This window comes from Canis aureus, chromosome 15, assembly GCF_053574225.1.
Source record: "Canis aureus isolate CA01 chromosome 15, VMU_Caureus_v.1.0, whole genome shotgun sequence".
Lineage (NCBI taxonomy): Eukaryota > Metazoa > Chordata > Mammalia > Carnivora > Canidae > Canis > Canis aureus.
The window spans coordinates 1,653,419-1,667,938 of NC_135625.1; the positions used below are offsets into that span (position 1 = coordinate 1,653,419).

The 14,520-nt window shown below is 44.3% G+C and overlaps 1 protein-coding gene across 2 annotated transcripts in view; it reads right to left on the reverse strand.

Annotated features, from left to right (window-relative positions):
- Positions 1 to 14,520, reverse strand: part of CSMD1 (CUB and Sushi multiple domains 1) — a 1,870,054-nt gene that overhangs the window by 239,082 nt on the left and 1,616,452 nt on the right. For both annotated transcript variants that reach the window (XM_077848529.1, XM_077848528.1), the window contains exons 27-29: positions 11,763 to 11,954; positions 6,772 to 6,910; positions 3,109 to 3,296 (exon numbers count right to left, since the gene is read on the reverse strand). In XM_077848529.1, the coding sequence (XP_077704655.1) occupies positions 3,109 to 3,296; positions 6,772 to 6,910; positions 11,763 to 11,954 (519 nt within the window). The remainder of the gene's footprint in view (positions 1 to 3,108; positions 3,297 to 6,771; positions 6,911 to 11,762; positions 11,955 to 14,520) is intronic.

Consider the following 14,520-nt stretch of genomic DNA (forward strand, 5'->3'; position numbering starts at 1 on the left):
TTACATACCTTGGCTAAAATGCAATATATACTAAAATATTATATATATTATTTTATTAGATACTATAATATATATTATTATATCATACATCAGAATATATCACTATATATTACATATTATCATAATATATACTATATTATCACATTATAATATATTATCATATATATTATATTATTACATTACACATTACATATTATGTTTTTATAAATACTGCATTTTAACCAAAGTATGTAAATGAAAGCAGATGTCTATATAAATAAATGTATATTATATGAGTGTATAATTCATGTTAACATTTAAACGATAGTACATATTATTTTGTGTAAAATGATATAAAACTCTTTGCGTGCTGCTCTACTGCTGGCACTGGAGCCCATCCCTGAGAATTCTGTATTGTTGGAACCACTACTCGCATCATTTTGTTGAAAGCGGGTTTGGATATTTTGAAGGGTAGGTGATGTTCTGTTAATTCCCTGTAGCTGCGTAAATCCCATATAGGGCCTAGAACATTTATTATAGGCAGGGAAGGAAGGACTGCAGAATACCGCAGGCACTGAGGGGTCGCCCCCCTCGCGGTTTCCCGCCGTGAGCACAGCGCCCTGAGCGTCTGGAAGACTCGAGCCCTGGTCCAGGCCTTACTGTTCTCTTCATACACAGCAGCCGCATCCCCAGGCCCCCAGGAACGGCTGCAACCACAGATAGCACCACACCCTACAAATACTTCGTTTTGTCCTATATGCACGCCCATGGCAGTTTGATGTATGAATGAGGCAGGATAAGAGATTAGCAGCGATAACTAATCATCAGATAGGCCAGTTATAGCAATACGCTGTAGTAGAAGTTCCGTGACTGTGGGCTCCCTCCCTCGAATGTCTCCTCGCCCTGTCCTCACCCCTCCTCTTGGGACGATGGGAGACGTGGCAGGTAAGGCGAGCGGCCTAGACGTGGCGACGCAGCTCAGGCTGCAGGTGACCCGAGGCTGCCACCCAGGGGCGGGGCATCTGCTCCAGGACAGGGGGCGGCCGGGGCACCCGGACCGGGACGCGGGAAGCACCCAGAGCCAGGGACCGCCATCCAGGCCCGTTGCCTTCCCAGCCTCTTCAATCACGTTTTGCACCGACCTCTTTCAGTCTGCTTTACCGTTTGCTTCCACGCCCCTGACACGACTGTCCGCTCGGTGTCACCCCCCTAGGCGCCGGACGGCTGGGCTTTTCTTCGTTTCTCCAGATGCACGGCGTCCTAACCCCTGCTGCCATTCACCCAGCTGTCGGCTCCGGGGGTGTCGCCACAAATCACAGAGCCCGTTTCTGCTTACGTTTTGTCACCGTTTCTAATGCAATGACTTCATGCCGTGCGGGGTTTTGCCCTAGTCCCCGTCCCTTCTCCCACAGGGGCCCGTCTGCGTGTCCCTGCCCAGGGGCCAGAGGCAGCGGCTCAGGGAGACAGCTGGAACGCTCCTGCACAGGACGCGGAGAGCTTGGCTGCTTCTCGGCCCCTCCGGGTGCACCTGCCAGGGCGGGCCTAGCGGCTGCCACCCCCCCCCCATGTCTACGGCTGGGTTCGTTGGCTCACAGCCTCTCCTGGAGAGCTCCGCAAGCATGAGGCGCTACAGCCCCCACACGGATGGCATCCTCACCCCCAGGACCCCACGCAAAACATGCAGGTCGCTCTTGCGATCCTCGTTCAGCCCCGCATTCATCATTCACCCTAGAATGCCCGGGAGAGTACACGGTGTCCAAGGAGGCAGTGACACGCGTACATCTCCGTACTTAGAGGAAGGGCGCTGCTTCTGAAGATGCACCGGGAATGGGCATTGTCGTGGCGAGGTGCACTGCTCTGAGTTCTCGTCACTACAGAAACCACCTGATGATACTGGAAACGCTTGAAAGTTCTGCTTTCCCTCATTCATAAGCATTAACAGATCCCATCTCCAAAGCACAAGAACTCCTGTAATTGCCGAATTGATTAATATTTTTTTTTCCTATTGTACATTTCAAAAAGGATCAGTGAGTTTGTAGGTTTTGGCATTTAGAGGGAAATATACGAATTTCCTACTTAAAACCACGTAAAGAGATACAAGTCCAGGGAAGAGTTAACAGGGATGAAGCATGTTTTATATTTTCTTTGACAATATAATAACTAGTTATAAGTAACTCAAAAGTTTAAAAAATACATATTTTCATCATTTTTAATAAAGCACTCACTACTGTGAATTGATATTTCATTAAGTCCTTTTCTCTAATTCTTAGTAATATGTCTTGCATTTTCTTTGTCCACATGAAAAGTGGATTTGAAAAGCACGTAAGTATTTTCATTGACCCACAGTAAATGATTAGTAGGATGGTTTTTGATTGTGAGTTTGTTTCTGTCTGTTTTTTTTTTTTTTTTCCTGGCTATTTGGTGACCGGGGATGGTGGACACCCCCATGTGGTGACCACACAAGGAATCTCCACCTAGACTAGAGCTTCTCATGGGACCAATGCCCATGGGTGGTGGACTGGGGGGAAGGCCACAAATATTACACATTGAAAAACATGGAGATAAAACCATGTTATTTTGATGTAGTTAGTCATTCTGATGAAATAAATTGAAAGATATTAACACAATTCTTAGTAGTAATTCCTAAATGCCATCAAATCCCTCATTACAGAAATCATAATTTCTTTTTACATGGTCGTAAGTTTGGGGGAAAAGAAATTATTCATTGTTTTTCTTTCTTTCTTTCTTTCTTTCTTTCTTTCTTTCTTTCTTTCTTTCTTTCTTTCTTTCTCTCTTTTTCTCCCTCCTTCCTTTCCCTTCCTTTCCCTTCCTTTCCCTTCCTTTCCCTTCCTTTCCCTTCCTTTCCCTTCCCTTCCCTTCCCTTCCCTTCCCTTCCCTTCCCTTCTCTTTTCTTTTCTTTTTTTCTTTTCTTCCAGCTCAGCTAAGGTAGAAATACATCTCTGGGTATTCTTCTCCCCTGGAAAGATGGAACTGTCTTTTCCCAGACAGATGACACAGATGGGAGCATTTTATGTGTTAAACAGACATGCAATGTGCCAGAAATCAATGCTTGCAATGAATACAATCTTGCTACGAATCTTGGCACACAGATTGAGGTGATCGCAGTACCTTTAAATTCAATGGCGAACCCCGACAAGCCCACAGAAGCGTCGCTCCGAAATGCCAGGAAAAGACTATTTCCACTGCTCTCTATTCTCTCTGGGGCTTGCGAGCCCTGAAAACTTCCAAGGAGAGGCCTGTTGGAATCTTCTCCTTCATAGATGTGCAGGAAATCGTAGCTGGGCTCCATGTTGAAACTAAAGGAAAGAGCGTTCATCAGGTTAGGCCCCAGTACGAACCTGTCATCGTCCAGACTACAAAGTTGCTGAGGGCACACGGGGAGCTCTTTGCTTCCGTGTAACACTCGCGACAAATGAGAACGACCCCCCCAAATTTAATGTAACGATAGTTTACATGTCAAAATAGCGATGCATATAACAACCGTCAATGATAAATACCGTTAGTATTTTGCAGAATGACCACGGTATTCAAAACAGTATGGTTTTGAAGATATGTATGAGAAGGTGAATCCTAATAACGTGGACACGGTATCCCCTTCCCAGCACCCACGGAACGGCTGATGAAGTGCACTTTGAAAGAAATGGGCTCAAAAGGGAAGAATTCCCGCTGATATTTGGTTTTTATGTGAATATTTTTAGTTCGAAAAATATGTATCCTTGGTATTATTCAAGTTTTTAAAATTCTTTCTCTGAGTTTATTTTTAGTTTTAAAAACGCTTCTACTTGCTTGGGTAAATCAGCTAACGTTAGTCATCCGTGTGACGGCGGAGAGCGTGGTAGGCACCTGTTCCATTTCACGTTTCTCCGTCACTGACTCTTCCCAATTTTCGCTTTCCCATCCCCCTCCTTCTGTCCCCACTCCTCCCTATGCCTCTCTTTCTTCTCTAGTATTAACTGCCCTGGTCATCCCCAAAGATCTCAAGTCGGATTTGGCTTCCAGGATCTCTGCCATTTTGATGAGACTGATGACGGTCTGGGAGCTCCAAAGTGTACAGACCCTCAACAAGAGACTAAACGTGTGGATGGGTGAGATCTCGATGAGATCAGAATCAACCAACAAATCAGATAGAAGTATTCAAGTAAAGGATCCCAACTGGCCTCCACTTCTCCATCTCAGATTCGGAGCCCTGTGTCCTTAGGAGGACTCATTCTGAGGAGCTTCTACTCTCTCCTCTGAGTTGGTTGTGTATTTGGATGACAGGGATGGAGAGTTAGGAGTCTTAATAATTACCAACGTGTGCTTTGTGTACATGGCTCCAGTTTTTCTGGAGATTCATGTGATGACACATGCATAAAAGCTCTCTCCAGAAATTGCCCATGACACTCCGAAGGGAGCAACAAGGGTGGGTACCACTGAGGATCCAGCATTAAGAGTGCACCCAGCCCTGCATCGGGCCGTCCCACATTACGTCAGGGCTACACTGTGTCCTGGGGGTGGTCTGGACATATTTATTACAGGAAGTTGTAAGAGGTAACCTAGTCTGTTTGACAGATTCCTTGAAATCAGAAATGAAGACGGAGTAGATAGTCAGGAGCAAGTAGAAGGCACCAACAGGAATTTTATCAACCAAGTACAATTTAATTAGAATAATAATTGTTTTTTGGAATACAAGAATGTTCTTAGAACCTGGTCACACTGCACCCCCAATAATTGGCATAGGTTATTATTGTGATAGATTATTTTGGGACACAGGAAATACATGAGGCACAGAAGGAAAACACTGGTTGTTCTCTCTCTCTCTCTCTCTGGAAATACTGTAATCCATGCATAAGAGTCTGGAGTGAAATTTGTAAGACTATGATTCCATTGGTAAAATCCAGTCTTAATTCTACCTACGCTACTTGTAGGGCCCATGAGCCCCAGTAGGAGACCAGAGTCTGGCCCAGTTTTTAAACCAATTTTAATATGAGTCCCAGGGTGCGAGTAGCCCAGGCCCTTCAGTCTACGGGGGCCTGTGGGAAGTCATCCCTCCCTAAACATCCCAACCACCTGGAGGAGCTTGGGAGCTAATGATCCAGGTCATGTAATGCTTGGTCTTTGTGTTAGTAAGACCAGTGCCCATCAGCCCCCGGCCCCCGAGAAGCACACGTGACTTTAGTCGTGCTCTTTAAACCGTGCATCACACATTTAAGCACGTGGCAATGCCCGCTCCCCCCTTTGCTTGGGTTGTTGAGATCCTCAGCCCCTCTCAGCACTTCTGGTTCCCCCTCCGTCTGCTCAGGAGACCTGGTTGTAAGGTCTCAGGGTCATTCCCACCTGAGCACACACATGTTATCCGCATCTTAGAAGTCACGTGTATATGATTTTTCTGTGAAACTGGGTCAGCTAATGACTTAAGAATCCAAAATGTGGAAGAAATCCTGGAGATTTTCTACATCAATTTTATTCCAGAAAAGTGTGTGAAGTAAGTAGGGAAAAAAAAAAAAACTTATCGTGTAAAACTGCCTCCTGTCTTATCGCATGGATTGCACTTTGGGAGCCTTGATAATGAGCCAGTCACCCTGACACATTGGAAGACAGGAAACTCCTACTTATGAGGCTCTGTGTTCTCGAAAAAAGGCTTTTAATTGTTAATTCACTTTTAATGCCCTGGTACCAGTGATGTCTCCTGGCTTGGAGGAAGGCACTGGTCGAGTTAGCATTCACAGAACCCACAACGATATCCACAAATATAGCAGCAAATGCTCAGTGGTTTTGTGTAATAGCTGAGCGGCATAATAAGGATTCATCATTGGGTAAATTTATAGCAGCTTGAGTAAATTCAAGACATGATGGCTTATCAGACTACTTAACATTTAGAATCACAGGCGTTTAAAATTACACTGATTCAGATCCCATCAGGAGGAGAAAGTGCAAGAAGATAATCACAACCAGGCCTGGAATGGTGACGTAACCATCAGAAAAAGAGACGTCCTCAAGCGACAAATAAATATAATTGGGCCACTTCACCCTGGAGAGGGAAGAGGTCGATAGGACAGCCTATAGAACCACTTATCTTTTAAAATATCCCTTCGCTTAGTTCAAAAATCAAAATTCAAAGGTCTTGGGAGATCTTGGAATTTGGAAAAAAAATCCAATTGTCATAAACAAGATACCAGTAATACGATAGCCCCATAGAATTTATAAGATGATCACAGTGCTTGAAACTTCATCATCTCCCATAGCAGGAGTAAGTTAGCAACAGTTTTTAAAAGAGTAATCTCTATTAATTCAGACTTCACAGCAACCAAATTTGGGGGAACTTCCATTTCCAAAAAGTCTATCAAGTCACGATACCTCAATGATAATAGCAGGGCTACCTCTGGGAACGTCAGACAAGACGTGTGATGGGAATGGCTTAGCTACACGCACGTGGAGGGATAGGGGACGCTGATGAGGAATTACAGTAAGTACATCGCTATCGCTTTTTTATTACTTTTCTTGAATATTCTGTAAATTAAACCTTCTCATGTGGAACATATCGCATGCAGGGTAGTATTTAAGGGTAGTTCTTGCTATGTCACGTGTCCTAATGCAAGGAGAGGGCTCGGCAGCAAAATAATAGATCTCCACTTATGTCATTTTGCGGCCTGATGTAGGACGTGATGGGACAAGATCTGGGGCTTCCTTCAAGGTGAGACTGGGCTCGCCGTGAGGGGTCACGTGAAGCAATTCTTGGGCGCGACACTTCGATAAAATTCAACTACACAGACATTCTGCAAGACACGGTACCTTTTGAATATCAGGGCAATGACGAAGTCCGGATTCACTTTTATCCTCCAGTCGCATTCTTTCCCGGGAGGATAGGGCTGTGGGTAGTTAGGGGACAGAATCACCCCCGCCGGGCCCGTCAGGTTCCCTCCACACGCGGCTGTCACGGAAGAGGAACAATGCTGGTCAACGTGGAATGAGACATCGCAGAGTGCATCAGCGACACTCACTACGTGTGCAGTCACGAAACAACTGAACTGTCCAGGTGAACACCTGGGAAGTCTGTACATTTTTCGTGGACTCGTTCATGAGTTTTATATCATGTCCCACCCTGCTTTCAGGGGGGATTTTTAACTCCTGACAAATAAACTTTGCTATAATTTTAAGCTTTGCCCTGTTAAAGTGGACAGATTACTGTACTCTCCATACTCCCGGGATGCACACAACACACAGAAAAACACTTGGGAGAGGGAAACAATCCCCATGGACGTCATTCTATGGTCCTGCTAATTCTTCTGTCCTTTCTCGTGGTTTACAAAGTCATCGCTGAAGTAGTCTAGGAGGCATGTTTCCGGTTCACTTGTGTCTCACTATCGCCTGGCACAGTTTTTAATCAACTATTCAGGAAATATTGGTTGAGTAAATGAATGCACGTTATTCCACATTATCTCTCACCATCCTCTGATATATACGGAGCTGGCTTGCGACACAATTAAAAAATGACAGAACTAACAAAGTTTGAGTGACACCTGGGCACCTGGGAATATGGAACTAGTAAGGGATTGAGCTAGGACGTCAATCCTAAAAACATGATGCGATCACAATGCTCAGTATGCTACTAGCAGGAGAAGCACTTTAGATGATGCTTATAAATCTTTTTTTTTAACCTATCCCTTTTTAATTACTTGGATATATTCTATTAGGAAGATGATAATCATGAAGTTCAATGGCATTAACAGGTCAGCCAGTTTTCATTCTTAAACCTCAAAATGTTTAGGATGGTTTCACGTATTACATAGGATTTCTGTCAAATCTTCCGTTAGGTGAAAGTTGTGAAAACACCGCAAAATTCACAAGTGTATACATTTCCGATGCATGCAGGAGTGTGCTGGGTTAATGCTTCTTCCTATCAAATGCTGTGGTTTGTCACCACGTTGTTTTAAGAAGTCGGCCCAGTTAAATTACAATGTTCCATCAACACTAGATATCTTATTTCACACCACTGACCATATGTGCATTTAGGGGGAAAAAAGTAAGTAGAAAAAGAAATATCCTAATTGGCAATCTTTTTTACACGCACACACGCACACACACACACATATGCAAATGACTTTTATGGGAAATCGTATGAAGGTATGTGTGTTCCAATTGTCTATAATGGCCGTGTGTTTAAATATTTGTTGAACTATGTTTTCCATAAAAAGAAATATAGCAGATTCTAATAGTTTCTGCTAAAATTTCAGTCTCATTAATGGCAAACTCTAAATAGTGGCATAGCAAATATTTATGACAAATTCAGATATACACTCGAGTAATACGAAATCATTTTCCCCAAAATGATAAAACCCTCATTTCCTCCAGCAAACAGTTTGATTTTAATAAACTCTGCTGAGACCACTGTCTAATTGGCTCTCCCAGGACGCTGCCTCTCGGGAGTCAAGGGGATGCTGACGGCAGAAAGCGGGCAGGTGGCGGGCGCTGAGCTGGGGCACGCAGGTACCGGAGGGTCCGAGGAGCTTCCACACCATGCAGGGTTTGCAAGATGAAGACGGACAGATTCAGGCCACTGGCTACCAGGGTGCTGCCAGCAGCATGAATGTGGGGAGGACACAAGGTACTGATTTAGGTGAAACAAAGGGGGCATTCCTGCCCTTCCCGACAGATCTGAGGAGGCATTTCTGAGTGAGGTTATCTGAAAGCTTCCAGTGGAATTTGGAGGCACTGCCTTGCGGTGCTTGTTCTCCCTTTGGGTCAGGCATTCCTCATCTCAGCTCCGTTAGGTTTTAATTCGAAAGCTTGCAAAATATTTTGGATAGCATTAGGATTCAGTACAAAATGTGACTCAGCCGCTCCAGGAAATTCTCCGGAGGGATGGGACACAGGAGAAGAAAACCACAGATTCCCATCAATCCGCATTGCCTTACTCGAAATCCGTAGGACCCTCTCCTTTATATGTGATATAGGGTCTAGGGTCACACCTGAATCCATCACGGTGTGAATCAAGACGTGTTAATGAGACACATCCGCACTTCTGCATCAAAACATTTCAGTGCTCACACCATTAAACAACATAACTGGTCTCGAAATAGCCACCCTGGAGATCAGGGCAAGGTGTGGACACAGAATGCATTTTTGTGATCTTAGGCTAAATTCTTACTTTTCAGAACTCTTTACTACTTGGAGGAAAGGGATCGCAAGCTATATAAGAAAACGGGGATTACGGAGACTTTCGGGGGATCGGTCACTCAGCACCAGAAAGTGGTGAGTGTCCTCTGGTCTGGGGGCGAGTCCTTTGGACTCAGCTGAAAACACCAGAAAGAGGGGCCTCCACTGTTGGGCTCTTTTGGATGAAGAAAGGGAGCCATCCAAACAATCCTGAAGAAAAACCAGCAGCGGATGACGAGGTTATGGAAATATGAATAATATACCAACAGGTGAGAGGCTAAGAGAGTTTAGAAAAGAGAAAAAGGACCAGAAACAGGAGGGAAAACACTAATAATAATAAATGAGGGAAAAGAAATTAGTAGGCCCATCGGGAAAGAACAAATTCAAAAGGTCAAAAGTAATACAAAAAAAAAATTCAACCTATTGATTTAAAATGCCTGTTAAAACATCAAAGAATCATCACTTCCTGCTCATGTCAAATTACGAGATTAAGAAATATGTACAGTGTTTTTATTTCCCTTCCTTTGGGGAAAATAAACACTCCCTCGTGGCTCTGTTGGTAATGCAGATGGCAGTCTTTCTGGAAGAGTTCTGAAAAATGTTTCCAAAGCTGTGGAAATGCTTAAGTTCATGGAAATGCATCATTTATAAGTAATCGTGGATGCATTTTAGGACAGGAGGGCTCCCGTCGGCGACCTCTGCAGCACAGGGGCGGCGGAAGCAACCCGAGCGCACGGTGCGAAGGGCTCAGTGTGCGCCCGCTGGCAGGTCCACGTGGGGGCTGTGCAGCCGTTAAAACCGGCAGAGAATACGTAATAGCGCAAAAGATACTCGCTCTGTAAGTCAAAGTGCGATTTACAAAACAAGCAGGATGCTGTCGTTGAAAACATTTTAAAAATAGATTAGACATACATAAAATAATTATGAAGCTTACTAATGCACGTTTATGTTAATAGTATTTGCCCCCAGGTAGAAAGATGACAGCTTATTGTCCTCTTTTTTTTTCTTGTAAACTGAACATGTTTTATTTTTTAATAAGGAAAAAGCTTAAAAAATAAAATTAAAAATTGTCTTAAGTCTGCAGAACCGAAGGTGCCTGGGTGCTAAGACATGATCATCCGATGGGTGAGTTTCTTACAGAGGACATAAGCCTCATTTCTGGGGGAAAAGAAATGTTTAGAATGTAATGAAAAAATAACATTAACTCATTCCTAAATATGCATTTTCTAATTTTCTGTTGCCTAATATCTACGTGTGTAGGCCTGTCCCTGGGGCAGGTGCTCAAGGCAGAGGAAACGCTGAGAACTGGATTATTCACCTGATAAAATATCTAGTGATTGGCCAAAACGATATAACTAAGACCTACACTAACGAAAGATGATAGAGATTCCTCGGGAAGGTGGTCGAATTTTACAAGGATCTAGATTAGTATCGACTGAGAAACAACCTTTAAGAGTGTACCGGAGAGCTGCATTATCGAGCCCGTGCAGAATGAGGGAGGGGAGCGTCTGCCCCGATTTAAAAACAGGGCAGTGGTTGAAATGGTTGCTGCATTTAGAGGCGATTAGTCCACCTCAAAAAAGAAACACGCGCAGGTCCTGCAAGTCCCCAGGAGCCCGGGCTTGCACCGCAAGGCAGGCGGCACCCGGCGGTCGGTGCAGAGCGGGGCGCGGGCAGCGTGGGCAGGAGCCGCGAGCTCCCGGGGCCCCCGGGGCCCTCCCTGCACCGGGTGGGACGATGCGCAGCCTCCTCTATCACACAGTCCCCTCGAGGTCGCCCTCTGCAAGATGCCCCTTCTCACTAGGTGCGTGTCATTTCACGGTCACTTCCTCTCCTCCCCGATTAATGAAATTTTACATTTTTCAAACAGATTGCAAAGAAGTACAGGTTAAACCACGACAGTTCATTAAAATAATAAAGTTTCTCTCACACGTAAGATGAGATAGGTATTTACGGGGAAATAGTTAACTGGATGAAGGGACAGTTTACATTTAAATACGATTTTATATAAACACATGTATTGCCCTAAAGCCACGCTCTGGACAGACTCTCTTGGATAGTTATTCAAACTGAAGTCTGCAAAACCAACTGATGCCCTTTCAATAAGGTCAAACTCTCCAATTCTAGTGAATTTCAGAAGCATGCTTCTCCTTTTATCTTCATTTTGACGAAAGCAATATAATTTCTGGTTTTCAGGATCCTATTAAAATGTACCGATATCATAGAAGTGCCATCTAAAAAAAGAAAATACTTTTTATTGAGTAGGTTTCGCTGAAGGGCATGTTTCTATATTAAACATGAGAACAGCGATGGCAGGGTTATGAATTTCCCCCCGCCCAGGATTTTAAAGTACAGTAATTTGATTGACCCATATTTTTACAAGATTTGTTAAGGGTAGGAAATGTTAGATAAATGTCAATTACTGTACAATAAGTAAACCACTTTCTTTACTTCGCCTAATAAAATAAGGCTTAAAAGGTTTACAATAAAATTTCCATATAGTCTCTGAACTGGAGGGCGCGTGAGAAACTCTGGAGAAATACTTCTGGAGAAGTAACCCGTTTATGGAGCAATTTGAACGGTCACATGCATTCACTTGGAAATACAAAACTTCAGCTGCCCGATACCTATGCACGTAGGAGGGTCCGGTTGCCAGAAGAATCGGTTATTCAGCTGCACACACGTGATCTTAGCTTGTCCTTGGAGCTGGTACCCAGGGTCACACTGGAAGGTGACGGTGTCGCCCGGCTCTCGGCTGTCCCCGTAGCGGGTGCCGTTCTGAGGCATCCCGGGGTCATTGCAGGTGGATGCGATCGATGCTGCAAAGCAAAGACAGTACCTGGTAAATGACGGGGTTGGGGGGTCCCTGCGCTTACGTCCGGGTAAGGGCTCCCGGGGGCCCAAGGCCTCTTGCCCGTGAACGAATGCTCAGAGCTCCGGTCCCCAGGGCTACAGTCAATAACGAGCATCTTGACTCCGCTTCCTTCGAGCAAATGCAAGCGGCACTTGCTGAAAACGCAACCAGTGACAGGCCACGTGGAGGACCTGCACCGCGCGACCCCGAATGCCCACCTGCGCGCATATCCCCCTCCGGTTTTCATGTTAACGACACTTACAATGCTCCAGTCAAGTACGCCACTCCCAGAGGACCGAGAGCACAACGGAGTTGGGTACATGTCTTCAGGGGCTGTGCCTTCCAGGGGACAACCAGCTACGGCGACCAAACTGACGCTGGGATGGGAACTGGCTAGAGAAGGCGCAGTTTGAGCCAGGGTATCGCTAGGCTCACGGGGCGCGCTCTTCTTGGCAGAATCATTAATAACCCCATTTCACTCTCAAGGAACTTCCAATGAGGACAATGAATTATATGGTTATCCTAGTGTGGTGCTTCTGTACGATTTTATCTGTTTACTCATGAGAGACACAGAGACAGAGAGGCCGAGACACAGGCAGAGGGAGAAGGAGGCTCCCTGCAGGGACCCCGACGCGGGACTCGATCCCACGTTCCCAGGATCACACCCTGGGCCGAAGGCGACGCTAAACCCCTGTGCCACCCGGGATCCCCGAGTATCTTCCTTTCATCGTCTGCTGCTCTTTGTCGGCATCAAATTGACGATCTTAACATGACAGTGAGTTTTAAGCTTCCCTTCATGCAGCTTTTCGACTAGTCATCGCTTGTTCTCAGATCCCAGTGGCTGTTCCTCTCATGCAGTTCGCTCTCACCCGTAGTTTTACTCTTTTATTTTTATCTATTTGTTTTCACATAGTGATCTGACAACTCCATGCGCTGTAGCGTGCCCGCCACACGCGTGCCTACCATCTGTCAGCAGGCGACACTGTTCCCAATCCACCCCGTGCCGATCCCCGTGACTTACACACTCCCTAACTGGGAGACTCTACATCCCGCTCCCCTTCACCCTCTTTGCCCGAGTCCCCCCATCCCCTGCCTTCTGGAAACTACCAATTTCTTCTCTGATTTCTTCTCTGTTTTGGTTCTCTGATCGTTGTGTTTATGTTCTGTGTTTCAGAGTCTACATATAACTGAAATCATACGGTACCTGTCATTGTATTTCTGACTTATTTCACTCAGCATAATGCCCTCCAGATCCATCCATGTGGTCACATTTGGCAGGATCTCATTCTTCTTTATGGCTGAGTAATACTATAGGGTAAGTATTACTATATAGGGTATTATATTATACCCTATAATACTATACTATTATTATAATATTGATATTGTATATATACTATTATACTATTATTATAAATACTATATTATACTATTATACTATTATAAATAATATAGTATTACTATATAGGGTAGTATTATATACTATATATATTACCATATATATAGTATATATATTCTTCAAAGAATATATATTTCAAAGAATATATATTTCAAATAATATATATTCAAAGAACATATATTTCAAAGAATACATATATATATGTATATATGTATTCTTTGTCCATTCATCAGGGAACGCTTGGGTTGCGTCCATATCCTGGATATTGTAAATAATGCTGCCATAAACATAGAGGTGCATGTATATTTTCAAATTAGTGTTTTTGTTTTCCTTGAGCCAATACCCACTAACGGAATTACCGGATTATATGGTAGTTCCGTTTTTAATTTTTTGAGGAACCTCCAAACTTTTTCCACAATGGCTGCGCCACTTACCATCCCGCCAACGATACACAAAGGGACCTTTGCTCCACATGCTTGCCAACACTTGTTATGTCTTGTCTTTCTGATTCTAGCCATTCTGATAGGTGTAAGGTCATATCTCGTTGTGGTTCTGATTTGCATTTCCCTGACAGTTAGTGATATTGAACGTCTTTTCGGGTGTCTGTTGGCCATCTGGAAGTCTCCTTTGGAAAACTGTCTATTCAGTTCCTCTGCACAGTTTTAATTGGGTTGTTTTCTCTGGTGTGGAGTTGTAGAAGTTCCTCGTGTAGTTTGAATGTTAACCCCTTATAGGATATATCACTTGCAAATATCTCCCCTCGTTTGGCAGGTTAGGTTGCCTTCTCATTTTGTTGTTGGTTTCCCTCGCTGTGCCAAAGCTTTTTGTTTTGGTGTAGTCTGAATAGTTTATTTTTACTTTCATTTCCCTTGTCTGAGGAGCTGTATCTAGAAAAATGTTTTTTTTTTAATTTTTATTTATTTATGATAGTCACAGAGAGAGAGAGAGAGAGAGAGAGGCAGAGACACAGGCAGAGGGAGAAGCAAGCTCCATGCACCAGGAGCCCGATGTGGGACTCGATCCTGGGACTCCAGGATCATGCCCTGGGCCAAAGGCAGGCGCCAAACCGCTGAGCCACCCAGGGATCCCTGTATCTAGAAAAATGTTGCTAAGGCTGATGTCCAAGGGATAACTG